We start from the raw sequence: 20025 nt of genomic DNA, 5'->3' as shown, positions 1-20025 counted from the left end.
AAACTGTAATTGTCAATGCTAAGCACTGTAAGTACAGTAGTTACCAAATGTAAGTTAGTGTCCAAAATCATTTCTAAAACAGCCACTCCCTTTTTGAAGATTGTGCAAAAGTATTCACCCCCTCCACTTCCCAGAATTTTTTCCCACAAACTATTCATAGTTTAAGAATCAAGAAGTGAAACTGACCTAACTGGGAACATACAGTATCCCATCTGCATATTGACAGAGAATAGAGATTTGTGTGGCTGACTAATGTGTGATAAGGTAATATAGCTCATACTAGCTCAAAAAGTGTGAAGTATGGAATCAATATCTAGTTTTAAATGTTAGAATTTGCAAACACTTGCACCAATGGGACATACTTGTATGTGGTGATGTGCTCACAAGCTTTACCAAACTGCCCCAGTACCAAAACATGGAACTTATGCATTTAAGACACTGTATATTATAGAGGTCATCCAGCACTGAGTTTTTACAAGGAAGCCATGTTGCCTCGGATAGCATCAGCTCATTCATTTAAATCTGGTGGTTGTATTAGATTTGCATTACTTGCAAATCCTGGTTGGTCCACATAACTTAAAATTAATGATATCATATTTTTTCATTATATTTTTCATATAATATGTCACGCAAAAAAGGAAAAAAAAATGACATGACAACTTGAAATGTTACCAATAATAACATATATTGTTGTTTCATGTAGATTTGGCAAGCATTTATACTCTACTTGCAATGAAATGATTTCAATGTAAAAACAGTAAGCTTATAAACTGGTGTAAAAGTCTGCTCTAATGGTAACATCTTGTACCGCTGATTTACAGTAAAACCATGTGTAAAAGATTATTTAGCCATTTCAAACTGCTAAAGAAACCACAGATTCAACAGGGAACCCATCCTCATTTGGGTGATATCAGGTAGTATATAGATCTTGTAGTCTTATATAAATGACTGTGTTATAAGTGGTATGAACAATATTTTTCTAAAATGGTGTTTTATTTCTTATTGATGTCACTGCTGCAGTGATTATGCTTCCTCAGGGAAACTAATACTCTTAATTAAAATGACACTTTTTAAGAAACTTCACTCCTAACCTCCAGTAGATTATATCCAGTAATTTCAGCCCATAATTTGATCCTTCTGAAGTTATGATTCTTGCCATTTTTGAAATTATTTTTTGGCTATTATAATTTGACAGTATCATCATTCATTCATCAATTCATTCATTTTGTATTCACTTTGTTTATTGTTTAGTCAACAAACATCGCACTGCTGCACTTATATTAATTTTTCTATACATAGAAAACATTTTTAAGAAATAGCTGAAAGGCACACATTGTTTTGCAGTATGTACATCTCAACATCAGATCTACAGTAAATACATAAAGCAAAGCATCGGCAGAAATACAAGGACAAACCCCAGATACATCATTTCAGTAGCACAGTTTTATCTCTTTGCATTGACAATAAATTATTAAGGGATATTACAGAAGATGCTAAACTTTCGTAATACATGGACTTAAGGGGAAAAAAACAAAAATTATTTTAGTGCAAATTTTACATAAAAGAAATTACTATCAAAGTTTATCCAGCCGGGGAAGCTGATGCGGGGTACAAGATCATGATGTGTGTCTAACAGCATGTAGTATTAAAGCCCCAGTTAGAATTCATGAAAAGTAAAACAAGAGATTCACACATATTCTTTTATAATATTGCAAATACACAATATGTTTGTTTCTTTGTGTCCAGCACTTTTTTTTAAAGGCAAAAATATTGAACTTATCCTAAACACTATAAAATGGAGGATTGAAGGATATTAATTGAGCAGGAAAATCAGTCTGATTGGGGTTTAATTTTTATCCATATGCTGGGAAACAAAAAGCAAACAAAGGTGCACAGTTTTGGAATCATATCCATTTTGTTTAGTATATTCTTTAATATGCATGAAAAATGGGATGTGAGTGTTTCTCATGATAAAGAAAACAATACGGTCTCCTGCATGTGGAAAACATAAAAGCAAATACACAGCATGGGTCCAAACCTGAACATAATTTATCAGCAGAAACAATGTTTTTTTAATAAATAATATCTGATCTAATTAGGTAGTTTGGCATATGCACTATGATAAATAAACAACCTTCCATGTGCTGCATGAAAATTTGCATGCTGGGCATGTATTCGTTTTTAACCAGGATTAAAAAAAAAAAAAAAAAAAACATCAAACAACATCACTTACATTTCCTCCTGAGATAAAGGATCTGGTCAGATGCTCTACAACATGATGTTGTAGAGCATGTACTATTATGTACTATAACATGATGTTTAAAAAAAGGCCTCAATCAGCAATTACTGATATTAACAGTTTGATCACACCATGATACACAGGTTGGTCAGAGCTCATTCTGGAAAAGGGCTAAAGCTTTGTTCCTGACTTCTGATTAGGGATTCAAGTTTAAATATAATTTGATAAAACAATTAATAAAAAAACAATATATTAATCATCATAGCATATAATTGTTAAGAACAATAATGTGATTAACAATATAATAATCTCGTACAGAAATAACAGTGCAAGAGTATGGTGCAAATGACTTAGGGCTGGGTGATATAGCTAAAATAGCAAAATAATGATAAATTATTTCACAAATACACTTCATTTTAAAGCTTGGGATGTCACAGGCTTGCTAGTGCTATTTTTTACATAAATTCTTTACTCAGAAAAATTTTGCTTAGTGTATAATAATAATAATAATTTTAAAAAACAACAATATTAATAATAATAATAATAATAATTATTATTATTATTATTATTATTATTATCCCTCCTTCCTGTGTTGAATAATACATTTTTGTATTAAATATAATTCATCTTGAGTTAGTGCTTTATCCCAGTTAGGGTCACAGTGGCTCTTACGGGAAATCCACACACAGACACATTCACACATCAATTCACACCAAGTTTTTGGGAGGTGAGGGGAAACCGGAGAACCCAGGAAAACTCTGACATGAGATGAACATGTGCAGAAACTCAACACAGAGTAACCCGAGCTCTGGCTCGACCCTGGAGCTGTAAGAATAACATAATTTTGTTCCAGCAAACCTATACATAGTGTATTGTGTATCAAGAATTGTGATATTTTTACCACATCACCCACCTCTACTTTTCTTTCTTTGGGTTTTGAAATAATTCTTTGTCTTTTGCTCAAATTACATTAATTAACATAAAACAAAAACTAGATCCCTTTTTGAACAAAAGATAAGTCAATATAAATAAAATGAGAGATACTGCAAGAGATGATCTGATTACCCAGACTATATAATATTTATACATCTTTGTATACTGCATTCCTGTTCAGCTTTTGGTCAAGTCTTATTGGTCAGTTTGGCTAAATCGCTGAAACCCCAAAACATTTTTGTACTTTGCTTTTGTTCTGTGAAACCCAATATATCCACGCAGCGAGTGCATTTTAACTGCCCTGGGTCTAAATCCATCAGTGGGGTTGAACAGAATCTTTGCGTTACCTGAGAGCAAACGATTAAAAGCAAGAATCACATTTCAAGATTAAAAGCTGAAGCTGAAGATTTTGGTATCAGCCCTGAATCACTACTCCGTTAATTCATTAATAGCAGAAGCACAGATTGATTAATTACTCTGGTGCATAAAAAAGACAGAAGCAGGTTTGAGGACATTCAGGTGGACCGGTGGGGTTTGCCCTACTCTCTCACCAGTCCAGTAATGAGGTCAGATAAATAAAAACAATAAATAAATGTCAACACACTGTATACAAATATATACTGTACAGGTGTCTGTTTACAAGACTACATTCCCTAGTACGAACCGAAGGCACTGTGCTGAACAGTAGTCTATTATTTTGCCCTCTGCAATCGCAGGAGCTGATTGTGACAGAAAGCTGTGACGCATATTGAGCAGGTTTGGGTGTGGTTCTCGTCTGTTTGTATTTCTCCAGTTTTGGTTTCAGCATGACAAACGTTTCAGCTAAAGAGATGTAAAAGAAATATGGCAGTAGAGGGCAGTGTGACTCAAATAACTGGTTTTAACACTTTCTGGGTTGGATTGAATTTTTAAACCCTAGGTATTTTTTTTATCTGTTTAAACAAAAATGGGAACATTTTAGCATCTAATCCGAATAAATGTTGGCAGATACCAGGTTGGTGGTCTTCATATAATTAACCCTGAAGCTTTGTCTACAGAGTGTGCCATACCAAGTCAAGCGCCTCTGTCTGGAGTACTGTGTTGACATGCCTGTCAGTCATGATTGTGCTGAGCTGTTATTGGATGCCAGAGGAATAGAGGACTCTGGTTGTTCATCAGGAAAAAGAAATGTATAACGAAGCAACAGAAGCTAACACTCTTGATCACAAACATGCAGAGTACCTCATTTTTGTTTCTGCTCAACTTGCATTTTGCAAAAACCTTTTTGCAACAGTATGGTTGACCAGAGAGATTATGCAGATTCACAGTGGCAAGAAAATGGCAGCTTGGTTAGTTTGTGTGGCTGGCTGTAAAGAGAAGTCAAAATTGTATACCACTACAGGTGATAGCAGAGGTGCCAACAAGAAAATCCTAGCAGACACAGTAAAATAAATTACTGCACGCACACACACACAAAAATGTTTAAAATGTTTTTTTTTTCAATAAAAAACCACAAGGCAGACACTCAGTGTGTCCAATGTTGCCAAACAAATGAGTCTCACCCTGTTGCTCTCTACTGGTTCACATAAAATTCTTGTAAATTCACAAGTAAAATTCTATGTATATAAAGTTGACGTGCTGCAAAATCAATGCATCTGCTAGACAGAAGCAAACGTGTGTCCTTTCTTTGTCAGTGAATTTCCTTTTCTAAACTATATACTTGCCTTATCTAAAAAAAAAATAAAAAAATTCAAAATTCAGGTGGCTCACGTAGTGTCGAAAATCATTAACGCAGCGGCTAAAACTGTAGATATTGGCACCTCTGTGATATAGGTGGTAGATGGTATACTGTTTTGACAAAGCATCTAATACAGTATACGAGTTGGTACACACAATACACACTGTCATCGACTTTGCTTTCTTTTTGTGTTAAGCACATAGAATGCTACTCCTGATATGGAGAGCTACATCCTTTCACACAGACGTAGAATGTGCAGGCATGTCGTTGGAGTCCGACTTCTTGAGATACCATGAACCCTCAGCCGATCTGCTTTGTTAAGCTTGGCGTATCATTGTGCAACAAACCCGACAGGCCTGTTTCACACTAGGCTGTGTTTAGGACAGGTGCTCTGACTCTGGTACTCTGAAGTGGATGACAGACTGGCGGGAGTCTGTGCCACTCCTTAGCATACTGCTCAGCACCTCTTTGGCGTTAATGGCTGTGTCATCGCTGCAGTTTGCAAATGGGTGCTGGTCTGATGGCGACAGGGAGGAAAAGAGTGAAGAAGAAGAAGACGATGGTGTGAGTGAGGGAGAGAAAAGGGACGATGATGAGGAGGAATGATGGATGTTGGCGTTGGAGAAGTAGCTTGTCGTGTTAGGTATGGCAGTGTGTAAAGAGTCTGATGAAGAAGGAAGTGCAGAGTTGAGGAAGTCCAACAATTCCTGTCGTGCGGAATCTCTCAGAGCAGAGTGACTCTGCTGCTGCTGCTGCTGCTCCGGCTGTGGGAAAGTCTCCATGCTGAAATCTGAAACAGGCGCAGAGAGCGTGTCTGTTCCCATGCTGTGTGTAGAAAGGCGAGAAGAGCCGGGCACCCTCAGGTCCAGAATGCCCTCTTTGGAGGAGTGGGATGGAAAAGAAGCAAATAAGCTATCATTGTAAAGGCTGGACAGGTTGGTCAGGCTGGAGAGCTGGGGAGGTTGGGAGTAGAACACAGAATGACGTTCTTCTAACATCCTCCGGTGCTGTTCAGCCACCTGCTGCTCTCTAGCCTTGAGCTCTTTCTCCTGGCGCTTCCTTTTCACCTCTTTATCTATACGGTCCAACTCATCTCGCACTTGAGCCACGCAGTTCTCTGGGACCTTAATACCTGAGCAGAAGAGGACCAGAAACAGGGCATAAGCAAAAGTCAAAGCAGCTAATTTTTTAAAGATGATAATACAGTATAAAAAAAGCCATGTTGACTGAAGTACAATTCAAATAAAAAAAAATTCAACATTGATTAGTATGAAAGTACAGTATGTACAGGTATAATCTACCATGAAAAGAAAATAAACTAAACTGTATATCATAATAAAAAAGACATTTACATTACATTTACATTATGTGTCTTGAAGCTTAAAATAAAAACGGTAAACTATTCCACAGGCTTTTCCTGATAAAGTAAACGCAACACCATTAACCTTTAACTTTAAGTTTGTGCAACGGAAAAGACCAATTCGTTTGAGAACTTAAGAGGTTTAGAAGCAGATCTCTAAACAGAAGAGGTGCCAACATTTGTCCCAGGGCTTTAACAAACAAGAACAGCATCCTAGAACCAATTGTGAACTTAAAAAATTTAATTGAAATTATTTTGCCCCATATTACTCAGTCAGTGTCACAAACTATTGTCACTCTGATCATCATGAGAAAGTATGACCCTCCTACCCTCTTAATCTTTAGGTGTGGCTTTTCCAGTTCCAGTAGTTTAACCGACACTCACCCACTTGTTTGTGTTCCCTGGTTTTGAGGCGTACTATTTGCAGGATGCTGGAGCTGGTGACGTCTGCCACCACGTCAGCTACACGCTTCCACACACACAGAAGAGCACCGCAAAGGACATGGTACTGCCGTAAGCGCATACCCTGCAAACATTCCTGGCCCTCGTCAACCTTTTTGCACCTCCCGGTCCTCCACAGAATACACACAGAATACACACATGTTAATGCTTTAATAAAGAATCTTTTTTGAAAACAAAAATCATGGTAGCTTAAATCTTAAGTATTTATTTTTATGTCTAATTCAGCAAATCAGTCACATAGAAACAAAAAGAACAATTTTATTCTCTATTATGGAAAAGGAAATGTAGGTGATTCCCACTCACCAGTTGGCATGGCTACATTTACTTAAGGAAAAAGCAAACTGATTCTCCCAGCTTTCCTTCGCCTCCTCTGGAGTCACCTGCAGTTTGATTGTTCAAAACATCATTCAGCGTTTGTTATATAACGCAATGTCACAAGAGACCTCTTAGTATAACAATGATAGTGAAAGTTTCATAGATGAACTGGTGTTTTGATTCTTGTGTTCAAGACTGACCATGTATGTTCATAGCATTTATTAACTATACATAAATATATTATAGACACATCACGAAGATGGAAGCGCCTCATTTTAATCATGTTGTTCTTTATTATAAGCACGGCTTAAGGCTTGTGCTTTGTTACTTGGCTCATTAGCTGTGCTGATTACCATAATATATATATAGGATTTACTTGTGCTGGGAACTTAACTAAAATATCAATCTGTTAATATTCTTGTTACTAGAGTGTCTTTTTACAGAGTGGTGGCCAATAGTATTGATACACAAGGGAAATTTAGTGTTTCATTGACAGTGACAAATTTATGCTTTATACTTTAAAACCTGCTGGATCTGACTGGCATAGAGTAAAAAAGTCTGCAGTACTCAGAAGTCACTTGCTCAATCTATGCCTGCCTGTTATCTTAATATCTTTATGTTGCATTATGTATCTTTATGTTGTCTTTATACTTTTGGTCACCACTGTATATAATACATGGGGTTATTCTACAAGTCATGTTATAGCATGTAAAACATGATGGATTTTTTCCAAATGTCTGCACAGAGACTTTTTAAAAATATGAACATAACCAAATTTAATAATTACATTATCTCATCTACCCATGTTACACTAATTTAAATAATAAATATTAAATGAGCACAGTAAAAATAAATAAAGAAGAGAAACAAACGAGACCTTGCGGTACTTCTTTTGGATGTTGTCCAGGTTCTCTGGTTGGTTTTGTTTGCCAACATTGGGCTTGTAGACGGTCATGTTGTGACCTCTGCCCTGTTCGGCCAGAAGAACACATGGGTGACTCCCTCTTAGCTGCAAAGGAAACCGACATCAAGGATCACAGTCTGTTCCAATGACTTTGCTGTAAAGTGACCCCTAGGCACTGACATGTGATTTATTTATGTTAAGGTTCACCCTAGTTATTCTTCTCTTTTTTATGATGATAGTATTGATCATAATGGAATCTGAATGAAGATGTAGGAAAATGAGACAGCTTTTGGCTTCTGCTTCAAAAACATACCTTGTATGAGATGTAGAAGCCTTCATCAGGATTGCTGAGTGTGTGAGCCTTTTTGAGAGCCTCTTCCCAGGGCATACCTCTGTCCACACTGATCTGCAAGGCACAACAAAGCATCCATGTCAGAGGTAAGATATTTAGATGGAACTTACAAACAGAACTGGACAAACCTTTTTACAAAGCTGGCTTATTCTAAAAAACACAAAAGAAAAGTAACTTTGGGTGGAACCCTATGCGGTAGTTGATAAACTGGTCTGTGCTGTACTTGCTGTTCATTTAAACTGTCTGTTAGTAGAAGAAGGAGGAAATGGAGACACATTCCAGCTAAGGGATTTTGTCTATTGTGTAACTTGGGAAACACTCTCCAGTTTGTTCCTGGTGTTATATAACATGCAAAAAGTAATTGTGATGTTCTTGTTCCGATACATGCTGACAAATGTAGACATATCTGAAAATTTTACATTTATGTGCACATATTCTTCAAAGCAGATGTTTCTTAGCAATTTTTGGAAATGGACAGTTTATTAATAGCAAATGTGCCAGTGTACCATCATATTTATTTACCAGCATGATTAGATATTTGATTCTTACATTTTTAGTCATTTTACACTGTTAAAATGCAGACTCAAATAATTTTGTCTCATTTTATCTTAATGCAATTTGTTTTTTTTTTGTAAAAATGTATCTTTTGCTTATATTTATGCACTCCATTTAGTATAAGCAATTTATTAAATAAATTAATAAACTAAATAAACTAATAAAAACAACTAAATCACTGAGCTTTAATAGTATCTTATACCATTTTGCCCTTTTCTGCTATGCCACATTAACTTGTGGGTTTCTTCAAAATTATTTAAAAGTATGCTCTAAATATGAGAAATAAATAAATGGTTCCCATTATGGATGATTTGGTTTGCCCTTACAAAGAATCATGGAGAAACACTTTACTCACACAATTATCGAATAATCCGTGCTATTTGTTTCTGTTAACTTAAATAATGAAGCAATTAAAATATATATTTTTTCCTGGATTTTTTTATACAAACATTCCCTGAGTTTTTATGAAATGGCATTAAGCTTTTTAATGTTCATGCAGCTTATTACACGTTTGTTGTTTTGTTCATTTGTTTTCTGCATCTGAAAAAAAGGAAATTAATCTAAACAATGGGAAATAAATACAGATAACACCTGTGAGCCTTAAACTACTACAATACTCAACTTGTTTTCTTATGAAGTGGTTATAAAGAACAAAATAAATGCTGTATGCTGTATGAAAAATCAACTGCACATTAGTGGCTCTGATTCTGTTCACAGGAAATAGTGTGTATTTTAGAGTTTATCATCCTACACAACTAATACAGTATGAGCACTTAATTACTTGATTAGTCCAAACTGACCTTATAGAGAACTACTTGGCCTTCCTGTGGGTTGCCTGGAGTCTGAAACTTTTCTTGAGTCTCGTTAGAGATCTCATCATTACCAGGAGCCAGATCTGTAAACAAACAAGAAAAGGAGACATGAGAATCCGAATAACTGCTTTTAGTGGGAAAAGAGGGAACAACGTTAAACAGAAAGTACCGTAAATACTTACCCAAGATCCCCATATCATATTTGCCTTCCTTTTTGTCCTTTTCAATCAGGTAGTCAAAATTGTCACTGAAGTACTGAAATAAAGAATTCTGCTTGTGCACTTCTAAACCCAAAATACGATTGAGGAACTTTGTAATGGTGCAGTCTGTTAAAAAAAAAAAAACAAAGACGTAGAACTGAGAATGATGTAATCTATAATTGGAAACCAGTCTATGTACAGTATATAGGACATAAAGCATGGTGACTTTACCTTTCTCAGAGTTGATGCCAAAGCGAGCCTCCTTGCAGAAAATACCGACATCCATCATACCTTGCTTCATGTCTAACAACACAAAAAATGCAAATTTGCTGGTCAATACCCTTTCGAAAGAGTCACATGATTGCATTATTTGACTGCGCACAATAAAATTAGAAGATTGAAATACTGTACATACATATCATACAGTCATCTATATTTGCAGCTGAGAATAGGACATATATTAACACTGACTATACTTCAGTAATATTCAGCCTACTTTTCTCCTCAGCTACATATTAACACACCAACACCCACACTTTCACAGACACACACAAGCTAGCTTACCTCTGAAGAACATGGCATCACCTCCTGGATAGCCTTTGGGAGGTGCCACCTTACTTTCTATATGACCCAAAATGGCCTTGGTGATCTTCTCTAAAGCCCTGTTGCCATACTGAAAAAGAAAAACAAACACACCCATTGCTCAGTCTAGGACTAGATTAGAATCTGCATGTGTTCCTGATAAGACGGAGACTTACTTTATTTTCAAAATTGTACTTGCTCAAGTCTCTAGACTCAGTTGCTCGTCGGTCCCCGTGGGTCAGTGCTCCCTGTATAAAAAAACAGACATTACTTTTATCTTTAAAATCACTCTGGAGTTGTGGTCAAATTATTAATCCTCACTTGTTAAACTCTTTGAACAAAATTATAATATTTCGCCACAAATGCAGGCTGCAGTTAGCTCCACTAGAGTTGTTCTCCTAAATACTGCTGTTTAATAGAGTTTATCAATTGACTTAAAAGTCTGAGTAGTGTCAAGCTGATGCATGGAGCATACGTGGAAACTGCCATCAGCAAATATTAGCCGTGCTAAAATTGAGGTTGTATGGATTGACTTGGTTTAAAACTGTACTAGATAACCCTTCATCAGATTCACTTTTACTTAGACTGAAAGTGAGTAGGACGTCTCAAATCCTGAGCTTCGCGTCCTATATCAGTTTTGACTTCCAAAATGACTAATATGACCTAATTGCAAGTGGTAGACCCCTTTGAAGTGAGAAACGAGATCATTTCCTCTACGTGGGGAGAAAAAAATTCAACAACAGAGATGACCTCAATGCCCGAGAACATACAGTAATTCAGTACATGACGGAAATACATTATGATACGACAGAAGATATTACAAGAAAGACCATGTTAGGATGGATGTGATCAGTAAAAATTATTTTGTATTGATGCGCAGTGACACTCTTTTTCTCTCTCTAAAAAGGAAACAAGTGGAGTGGACACAAACCAGACCAGTATAACGGTATGCTCTTTTGGTCTGATATAATTAAATGAAAGTACCCAGTGTCCATATGTTATATGTCCATATGATTTTGCTATTAGGACATATGATAAATATAAAAAGAATGGAGAAAGTGACCGTGACGTGCGCCTGTACTTGACAACCCAGAGAACACAGATCCTGTTATGAGGATCAATAGCATTATAAGACACACATTAAAAGAGGTGAGTTGTGATGAATCAGTGTGTCATCAGCTTGACGGTGGATATGAGTGTATCTGTGACGTACCAGACTCTCCAGCCTCTTAGCCACAATAGAAGCGAAGCGTCTTTCGCCGGCCAGTTCAGAGATCAGGAAGATGTACTCCGGTGCTGTGACTTGGTTGGAGCGGTGAGTGCGACCTGGTGAGAATAATGAAAAAGTAAGGTTTGCTGTTTTTAGGTCTGTGGTAACAATGTCCTCCGTTTCAGGAAGCTAACACCAGAATTGAAGGTCAACACTGGTGGTAGTTATTATCAAGACATAAGAGAAAATGTCAAAAGTGAGATCAACATTCTAATTTGAGAAATAGCTGGCCACAACATACTTCACTTCATTTATGATTCAGATTAATACTTGGATATTTATAAGGCAGTTTCCATTACAAACGTCAAAACAAAAATGAGAACTGACGGACGCCGCAAAAAACTAATTCATTTTAACAATATTATAATATCACATAGAAACTGGAAGACTATATAGGAATTCTTTATCACTGTAGTGCTAAACATTTTAGCCAACATGGAGTTAGTGCCTGGAGCAATATGTCTATTTGTGTGGATGGCTGTTGAAATAAGCAGCACATATAAGAAAAAGCTGCTGAATAAAAAAAATAACTGACATAAATTTGACTAAAAAATGAGAAATAAGATAAGATGAAAAATCTCTACCATAACATTAAACTCCCTGTCATTATCATTTAGATAACATTACCTTTTAGCAGTGCTTCTTTCACTTGTTCAGTTGGATTATTAATAAATAATTAGGTGCCTTTTTTTTGTAGTAAGCATCCCCCCAGTGATAGGAGTCTAAAAACAAGAATCAGCAAATGTAAACTCACCAAACTGCTGAATGGCCCGGTCAGCACTCCAGGGCAACTCCAGGGTCATGTGGACTCGCCTACACTGGTTCTTCACCCGTCTGTCTGCCTGCAGAGAGATGCCTGAACTGGCTGCCTCAGAGATTATAGCCACCAGCTAAGAAAGAGAAAAACATAGAGTAAAGAGTGAGAGAGAAACAGAGTTAGAGAGAGAGAGAGAGAGAGAGAAAGTAGGTGAGAGAGAGTGAGAGGAAAAAGAGAGCACAAATCAGAGTGAAAGAGGAAAAGAAAGAAAGAGAAAAAGAAAGGGAAACACTTAGAATCTGATTCACCCTAAAAATTTTTTCCACGACGCATTCAGATAAGGTTTGCACTTTTGAAATGAATTATTGACGTAACTTTTTAAACAACATCACACATTTCTAACCTTCTCTCCGTTCATGAAGCGATCCTTTTCTTTAATGTTGATGTGGTCAATGGTGTGGCCCTGCTCAGCACGGGACTCGTAGCGCACGCTCCCATCTGGTCGGCGCACCACTCGGCCCTTCCGTCCAGTCATCTAAACACAGAGAGAAAGGGAGGAAGATAGAGAGAGAGAGAGAGAGAGAGAGAGAGAGAAAACTATAATCTATAATGTGCACATTAATCATATCCTAATCATAGTTTAGCTTTTTTAATTACACATATTGGGGAGCTTTGCTAATGTTAACTTTTTTATTTCGGTTACACAAGACAAAATAAATAAAACGATCCCCATTCATATGTTATAACAGTCCATTATGTTGCATCCTGTGGCATATTAAAACTAAATTTATGTCTTTATTTATTTACACCAAAATTGTGTCTAATTTTGGCATTTAAAGAAATATTTAATTTAATATAACTAAGAAGCACATATTAAGTTCATTATAAAATGAAATCAAATATGTTTCTAATTTAGCTAAACAACAGATGTTGATAATACATTTTATCAGGCATGTGATAATCTACAGTATTAGTAATATATTCCAATATGTACTCATTTGCTAATCATTATCACAATATGTAATAATCTACACACTTTTCCCACTTGATTTACCTCTGCAACCTTTTCCGGACCTCCAAATTTATCTATGAGCTCATCCAGTGTGTTCAGAGGTAGTTCCTTTCCAAGCTCAGAGATTTTATTAAGAAGGCTTTGCTTCATCTCCTCCAAACGTGCTAGTGATCAGGCAGGGAAAATTAGGATCTTTAATTACTCAGAAAAAATGACAGTCATAAACAGTGAGCTGTTAAATTTAGTTTTTAAGCTTTACATCAATTTTAACTTTGCTTTATTTATGGTTCACTGTGCTAAATAAAAAAGTGAAGTAAAAAAAGGCAGCAGCTTTTTATGCACCACTGGACCTTAATCAGAATGATGAGTCACTGTACCAGCATGACAGTTGGTTTGTGTAATGAAGATGACATCATCAGTATTGTCCTGTAGTGAATCTGGAGACGAGTTGGAGTCGCTCTCCACTCCATCAGTCTCTGTGCTGCTGTCATCGCTGATGTTAATGACGCTTTTGGCATCCGCACCCTGCTTGGAGCACTTTGGGTGCCGACCTTTGGCTTTACCTACATCACATACATGTACAACACGTTTTATGCATACTGTATCTGTATTTCGGTCTAGGACAAATCAAGATCATTTTAAGAAAGATAAATAATATAAATATTAGTGTGTTTGGTAGAGCAGTATACAGCAGTATACTATTTCTAACGCAGATATATATATTGGATTTGACATAGGGCCAAAATCTCACAGATTAAATACTGTTTCAGTTTAAGCCCCGTCCTGGTGGTAGGATTATATTCAGGTCATTTCTGAGGCTACATAATTTTAATGTACCTGGGGAAATTTGATAGGGATGAGCTGAAGTCAGAGAAATTTTGCTGTGAAAAGTAACACCATCAAATTTGACATTTCCTGTAAGTAAGAAATGCAAAGAATGTCTGATGTCCCACACAGATCTGTGGGTGCGAGAAAAGACCTACGTTTCCTCTTGCTGGTTGCTCCTTTTTCTCTTCTCTGTTTCTCTGAAGGGAAATGCTTTTGGACCAGGGACTGGAACACACCCCTTCGAACACAGAAACCAAAGTTATTAAAAAGAATCCACACTAGGCATTTAAATATAACACCATACTGTGTTTCATATTACTGCTTCAGTAAGCAGTAGGACAGGATGAAAGCCCCTTATATGGATTGATAATATTAAGAGGCCAATGGCAATGAAGAAAAACACAAAATGCAAGCACTTTTATCTTGCAAACTGACATTGTCAAACATGCAGTTTCAGAATGTCAAACGGAACGTTAATCAACCACAGTGATTTAATAGACATCAATGGTAAACCCTCTATCATTCCGAAAAGCCAGTCATGCTTTATGATGTTTCATTCACAAACAGGAACTATGTGGCTTTAACCTACACATACACTGAGAACAGTTATACTCACTCTGCAGCAGAAACAAATTTGTCGAGGTGTCCCTCGTTTTCATCAAGAACTTCTCGGGTCCGTGCTTCACCCGTGGATTGTAAACCAATCACAACACACTGGGGGACAAAAGACAATTCTTAGAATTACAGCTTTATATTGTCATTTATCTTTTTTGAAACAGAACAAAAACAATCTAAAAATGATTAATCACTTCAATAGTGTGCTGAAGCTTACCTTGCCAGCTTCCAGCTCCTTCTTAGCCAGTTCGACCAAACAGCGAACCTTGGAGGCAATGCAGAGGTATTTGAAAAAGCGCTGGTGGGAAGACCAAAACTGACCCCACAGAGACTTCCTGGACACCATACCAAGAAGATCAGCTGCCTGAGTGAACACAGCCAAGGCTTCTGCCCACTGAGGATCACAGATAGAAAGCGTCTGTTCAGTTTTCACAGCAGTTCTTGTGTTTAAGATATTATAATATTACACCACACCATGGGCTAATGCTCAAATCAAACTGGCACAGCTTAGACAGTGGTTCTAATATATATATTTTTTTTCTTGAGTCTACAGTGTAATGTTTTATATTAAGCTGCCTGGTGTTGTTTAACAAAATAAAAACATGTAACTGTTAATGTGATCAAACTGTTTATGCAACATTAATGGAAGGGGGGGGGGTTCGGTGACACCAGTGAGCGAATGAACATTTATCAACTATAACGTAAGCAATAACAAACAGTCTAGAGTACCTTCCACAACATTGAAGAAACCATTAAAAAATGCATTGTGCCATTCATTTATCAATTAATTAAAACTGTATTTTGCAAAAGTTGTAAATAGTAAACTTTAAATTGCCAAACCGCTGGCAAATCTCTATTGCATGAGCTTGGGCCATTGTGTGTTTTTTACTTAAAGGTATATTATACATTAACGACACAAGACATTATATCAAGATTTTCAGTCCCTTTTCATAATTGGTTTCTGAAAACATAATCCATGTGATTATACATAGCTGCCAAAATCTACATTTTCCAGACCTCACTAATAAGTTAAGAACATTGTTTTATATTTTAGTTTTTTGTCCTGAATGTGGTTGTGTTAATCTCATTTTGATAGAACAAAAAATGCTATCAAAATAGGTTTTAGATTGATATAGTTGGGATGCGCTATATTGTTTCCAGAAAAAAAAAATTCTCTGGAAATATAATTTTAAAACAATCCTGGCTTTTATGGAGTGCTCACCAGTTTGGCAGCTTTGTTGTAAACAAGTGTGAAGTCGTCGTCCAAGCTGATCTCTTCAATGCGGAAGGACACCCCTGAGAAGCTCAGTTGCCGTGCAATGTACATCCCACTCACCTTCATGTCCATTGCTACAATCTCCATGGCACCCACACCTCTACCAAAACAGTGCAATCAGTCAATGAGTAAACGTCTTCCTGCACCAACTGGCTATTTACTGACCATGTCCATTTTACAAACCTCTTTTCTATAGCGTGGAGAAAGTCATCAAAGGTTTTAAACTGGGTTCCTTCTCCCCAGATACCCAGACGACTCATGTAGATCATGTTCTTTGGCTCAGATGCACCTGTGGAATGGATGGGGAATCAAGATTCAAGTCATAAAGAAAAAAAAAAACTAACATTTCCATGTAGTTGAAATGACATCCTTGGAACACTAACCTGTCGCACTGGCGTAGACCACCCTAGCCAGAGGAAGCTTGTTCTGTAGATGCAGCACAGCTTTACCCATTTTGGTGGACGTGGCATTTTTTGCCTTATGGCATTCATCAAACACGATCTATATGCATGGTTCAGTTAAGGGAATATATAACAAGCATGCAAGGATATGTAGTAGTCATTCAGATTTTAAATCTTTACATTCGTTGGTCAGGTATAGTGAGAAATCACAGTAAAGAATTAACAGTAAAGGATACAACTCCATCAAAGTCAGGTCCGCACCAATCAAGGATCTGCTTGAGTCTAGTGCGGTGCTGGCCTCCTGCCTGGCTCTCGCCGATCAGGGCCGAGTAGGTAGCAAACAGAACCCCTTCTGAGGTAGCGGTGTCCCCATACTTTATCTGACAGGACACAGTGACACACAAACAGGTGAGGTGTTATGTGGTAATACAGCGCTCTAAGTTCTGATGAGGAAAGACATCATATAAAAAAGAGTGCAAATGCCAGTTCTGTGCAATGTGTGAAGACCTTCACCTTATTTAAGGCATGTACTAGAATATTAGGAGCACCAATGTCCTGAAGATCTCGTTCAGCATCATATTTGAGGTCATTTGAAACACTGAACCTGAAAGAGACATCAGATAAATTAGAGATATAAATGGTGCTTAATTTAGGTGAAAAGAAGCAAATTATGGAGAAGAAGCACTAAAGTAAAGTGCCACTGTAAAGAGTCAAGAGGAGCCTAGAGCCTACCCCTGGGGCACTAGACAGGGTATGCCCTAGAAGAGGTGGCAATCCATTCACTTACAATCACACACTCAAAACAGGCAATTTGGAAACATTAGTAAGCCTAATCTGCGTGTCTTTAAACTGTAATAGGAAACTGAAGTACTGTGTAGATTCTCTGCAAGCAAACTTATCGATGATCTTATCTTATATCGATCAACTTATTGATGATGAGTTCAATCATCTTAAAAAAAAAAAAAATGACCAAACTCTACAGAGCAGAGATTCCTTACGAGCTGATAACATTGTAAACTGCTTACCAAAGTGCTTTTCTTCTTCCCTTTAGGTAGCTCTCAAGGATGATTCCGGCCACTGTGCGACCTTTTCCCACTCCAGCTCCATCTCCTATCAAAAAACCGGCTCTCTGCTTGTTCTGTAGGATCACCTCGTGTTGCTAACATAAAAAGAAAGAGGTCAGGATTTTAACCAACATCTGAAATCTGAAATTGTTGATAAGTGTAGACACACATGTGTCACAGTACATACTTGGCAGGCATAGATGATAGCCTCGAGCTGCAGGGCAGAGAGCATACTGCTATCTATGATTGCATTGGGAATAGAGAGGGTGTAGCTGATGTCAGGTGGAGGGACGCTTGAAAGAGTGTTGGTCTCCACAACACGGTCAGGGTGTGAGTTTCCTATAGTGGCTGGTAGGGGACAAACAAGGAGAGGAGGAAAAAAAATGTTAATAGTGTGGGATGACAGACAGACAGATAGGATGGGAACTGAAATGGGATGGCTGAGCCTACATTTTGAAGGTTTGTAGTCAGCGTAGGTGTCCACATGGCCTAACTCTTCTGTCTCCTCATCCTCGATTTCCTCTTCCTCCTCTGGTTGCTATAATACAGATAAGTTACAGGACAATCACTCATAGAGACAAAGAGTACAGGTACACCCACTTAAAGAACCAAGCTAAAAATGAAAGTGAAATCTATCAAAGCAAAACTGTATATATGCTACAGTATCGTATGACTACTTCAGGGAAATTGTTTACAAAACTTAAGTTCATTTCGAAGTGAAGTGAACTGTACTATGAATCTAATTAATTACTATGAAGTCACTATAAATGTTTTCATGAATACTGTTAGTTTAGATGTGTTAAAATGATTAAATCAATTCAAATCAAATAATAATATGCACATCAAGCTTAGCTCAGTTATTTCGACTAATTTGTACTAGAAACAACAATGATTTCATTTATTCATTGGTGTAATGTTGTAAAAAGCTACCTGAAGGCTCCTCAAAGGCGGTGTGCTGATTATCGCTGTGATATCTTCTAAACTGTTTAAACCTTGAAACCGGGTGGAATGCAGCTTAAAAGAGAAAAAAGCGAAAACACAAGACTGAAAGTAAATCAGAGGCAAAAAAAAAAAAAAAAACGTGTGAAAATGTGCCATGTCGACTGGGTTCACAACATCTCTTAAAAGCCTGCCTCATAAAGCCTATACAGAGTGCTTAAGTGTAGGAGTGCAACAAACAATATCAAAATTCAGAGGAAACCCGCGGTTGCTTTGACAGATGACTCTGTGTGGGTGGAGGAGCAAATACGTAAGTCTTACCTCCTGAATCTGTGCTGGTGTATTGATGTCCCATATGGTAGGCACAGTTGCCAAGCTGTCTTCTACATGGGACAGGGAATCAGAAGAAGAGAATAGCGAGTTGTTGGACAGATCATCTATACATAGGTCCTACAGAGGGAAAGAGCAAGAACAATGAGAGACAGGAAGTAATGGAAAGACTGAATTGTCACAGATTAAGACCATTTTATGCAGAAATTTCAAATGCATTGTTGTTGGTCTTTCGGCTGCTCCTGGCCAGGGGTCGCCACAGCGGACCATCCGCATGGCAGGCGAAACACTATCATTGAGCCAATATTTCATAATGCCAATAATGTCATTTCTATAACCACTGTGTTCATAATGTGGGCTTCCACTGGACCTCCTGAAACATTTTGGTTGACAGTGTATACAGTGCCCATTCCATCCTGTGCACCAGTGTCCCATCCTCTCTCATGGCCAGTGTATGTGAGAGAAACAGATACACTGTGATCCTGAGTACTAGACAGATTAATGAGGTGACTGCTGACTCACCTAGAGGTTTAAAATCTCAAGGAATTTAATTTAATCATGCAAAAACTAGTTCTTGGACCGAAATAAAACCCAATCAATTCTAGATAAACTGGTCCTTGGAAATTGCATTATTTTGTTCCCATGAGAACAACTCAACTCTAGAAAGTCAATTAAATGACTTCAATGCTTGTGAAACATAAGTGTTGTGTAATGACACTGAATGATTTAACTTAAATGGTTGAAATATGTTTTGTGGCCAAAAAAAAAAAAAAAAGGAAGAAACCATATATATGTTTCCCCCAAAAACATGTTTACTTTTTAATTTGCTTTAAAAATTTCATTGTTTCAAAGCTTGAGCAAAAAAAAAAAAAAAACAGAAAAAGTGAGTTTATTTACTATCAGGGATGAGGAGATGATGATCAGGACAATCTCTAATTAAAAGCCGCTTTCTAAGTGCATACAGTTAAGCTCGCTGTAATCTCATAGCAGCAATTAGCTCTGAGCTCATTTCATATTTGTGTACACACTGGTCTACACATCTCCTTTTAATTACTCACTTGAAAAGTGATAAAGAAAACAAAACATAATCATTATAATAAAA

At 37.1% G+C, this 20025-nt stretch overlaps 1 protein-coding gene across 3 annotated transcripts in view; it reads right to left on the bottom strand.

Annotated features, from left to right (window-relative positions):
• Positions 1-1200: 1200 nt before the first annotated feature.
• The window catches only part of si:ch73-63e15.2 (protein strawberry notch homolog 2), a 55049-nt gene continuing 36224 nt past the window's right edge, over positions 1201-20025 (bottom strand). For 2 of the 3 annotated variants that reach the window (XM_053512690.1, XM_053512689.1), the window contains 28 exons: positions 18915-19043; positions 18585-18668; positions 18105-18192; positions 17842-18002; positions 17616-17749; positions 17104-17194; positions 16827-16970; positions 16573-16690; positions 16373-16478; positions 16136-16289; positions 15131-15307; positions 14915-15012; positions 14454-14536; positions 13848-14033; positions 13513-13634; positions 12862-12993; positions 12456-12591; positions 11645-11757; positions 10608-10679; positions 10414-10522; positions 10081-10152; positions 9832-9975; positions 9638-9732; positions 8244-8336; positions 7904-8035; positions 7015-7091; positions 6634-6821; positions 1202-6021 (listed from right to left, as the gene is read on the bottom strand). In XM_053512690.1, coding sequence (XP_053368665.1) covers positions 5267-6021; positions 6634-6821; positions 7015-7091; positions 7904-8035; positions 8244-8336; positions 9638-9732; positions 9832-9975; positions 10081-10152; positions 10414-10522; positions 10608-10679; positions 11645-11757; positions 12456-12591; positions 12862-12993; positions 13513-13634; positions 13848-14033; positions 14454-14536; positions 14915-15012; positions 15131-15307; positions 16136-16289; positions 16373-16478; positions 16573-16690; positions 16827-16970; positions 17104-17194; positions 17616-17749; positions 17842-18002; positions 18105-18192; positions 18585-18668; positions 18915-19043 — 3993 coding nt within the window. In that variant the 3' untranslated portion in view covers positions 1202-5266. Of the gene's footprint in view, positions 6022-6633; positions 6822-7014; positions 7092-7903; positions 8036-8243; positions 8337-9637; positions 9733-9831; positions 9976-10080; positions 10153-10413; positions 10523-10607; positions 10680-11644; positions 11758-12455; positions 12592-12861; positions 12994-13512; positions 13635-13847; positions 14034-14453; positions 14537-14914; positions 15013-15130; positions 15308-16135; positions 16290-16372; positions 16479-16572; positions 16691-16826; positions 16971-17103; positions 17195-17615; positions 17750-17841; positions 18003-18104; positions 18193-18584; positions 18669-18914; positions 19044-20025 lie in introns of all 3 variants that reach the window. The other variant, XM_053512688.1, reaches the window with a different exon arrangement.

This window comes from Clarias gariepinus, chromosome 15 (genome assembly GCF_024256425.1).
Source record: "Clarias gariepinus isolate MV-2021 ecotype Netherlands chromosome 15, CGAR_prim_01v2, whole genome shotgun sequence".
Lineage (NCBI taxonomy): Eukaryota > Metazoa > Chordata > Actinopteri > Siluriformes > Clariidae > Clarias > Clarias gariepinus.
The sequence above is the reverse complement of the archived record's forward strand: the minus strand, read 5'-3'. Positions and strand labels throughout refer to the sequence as shown.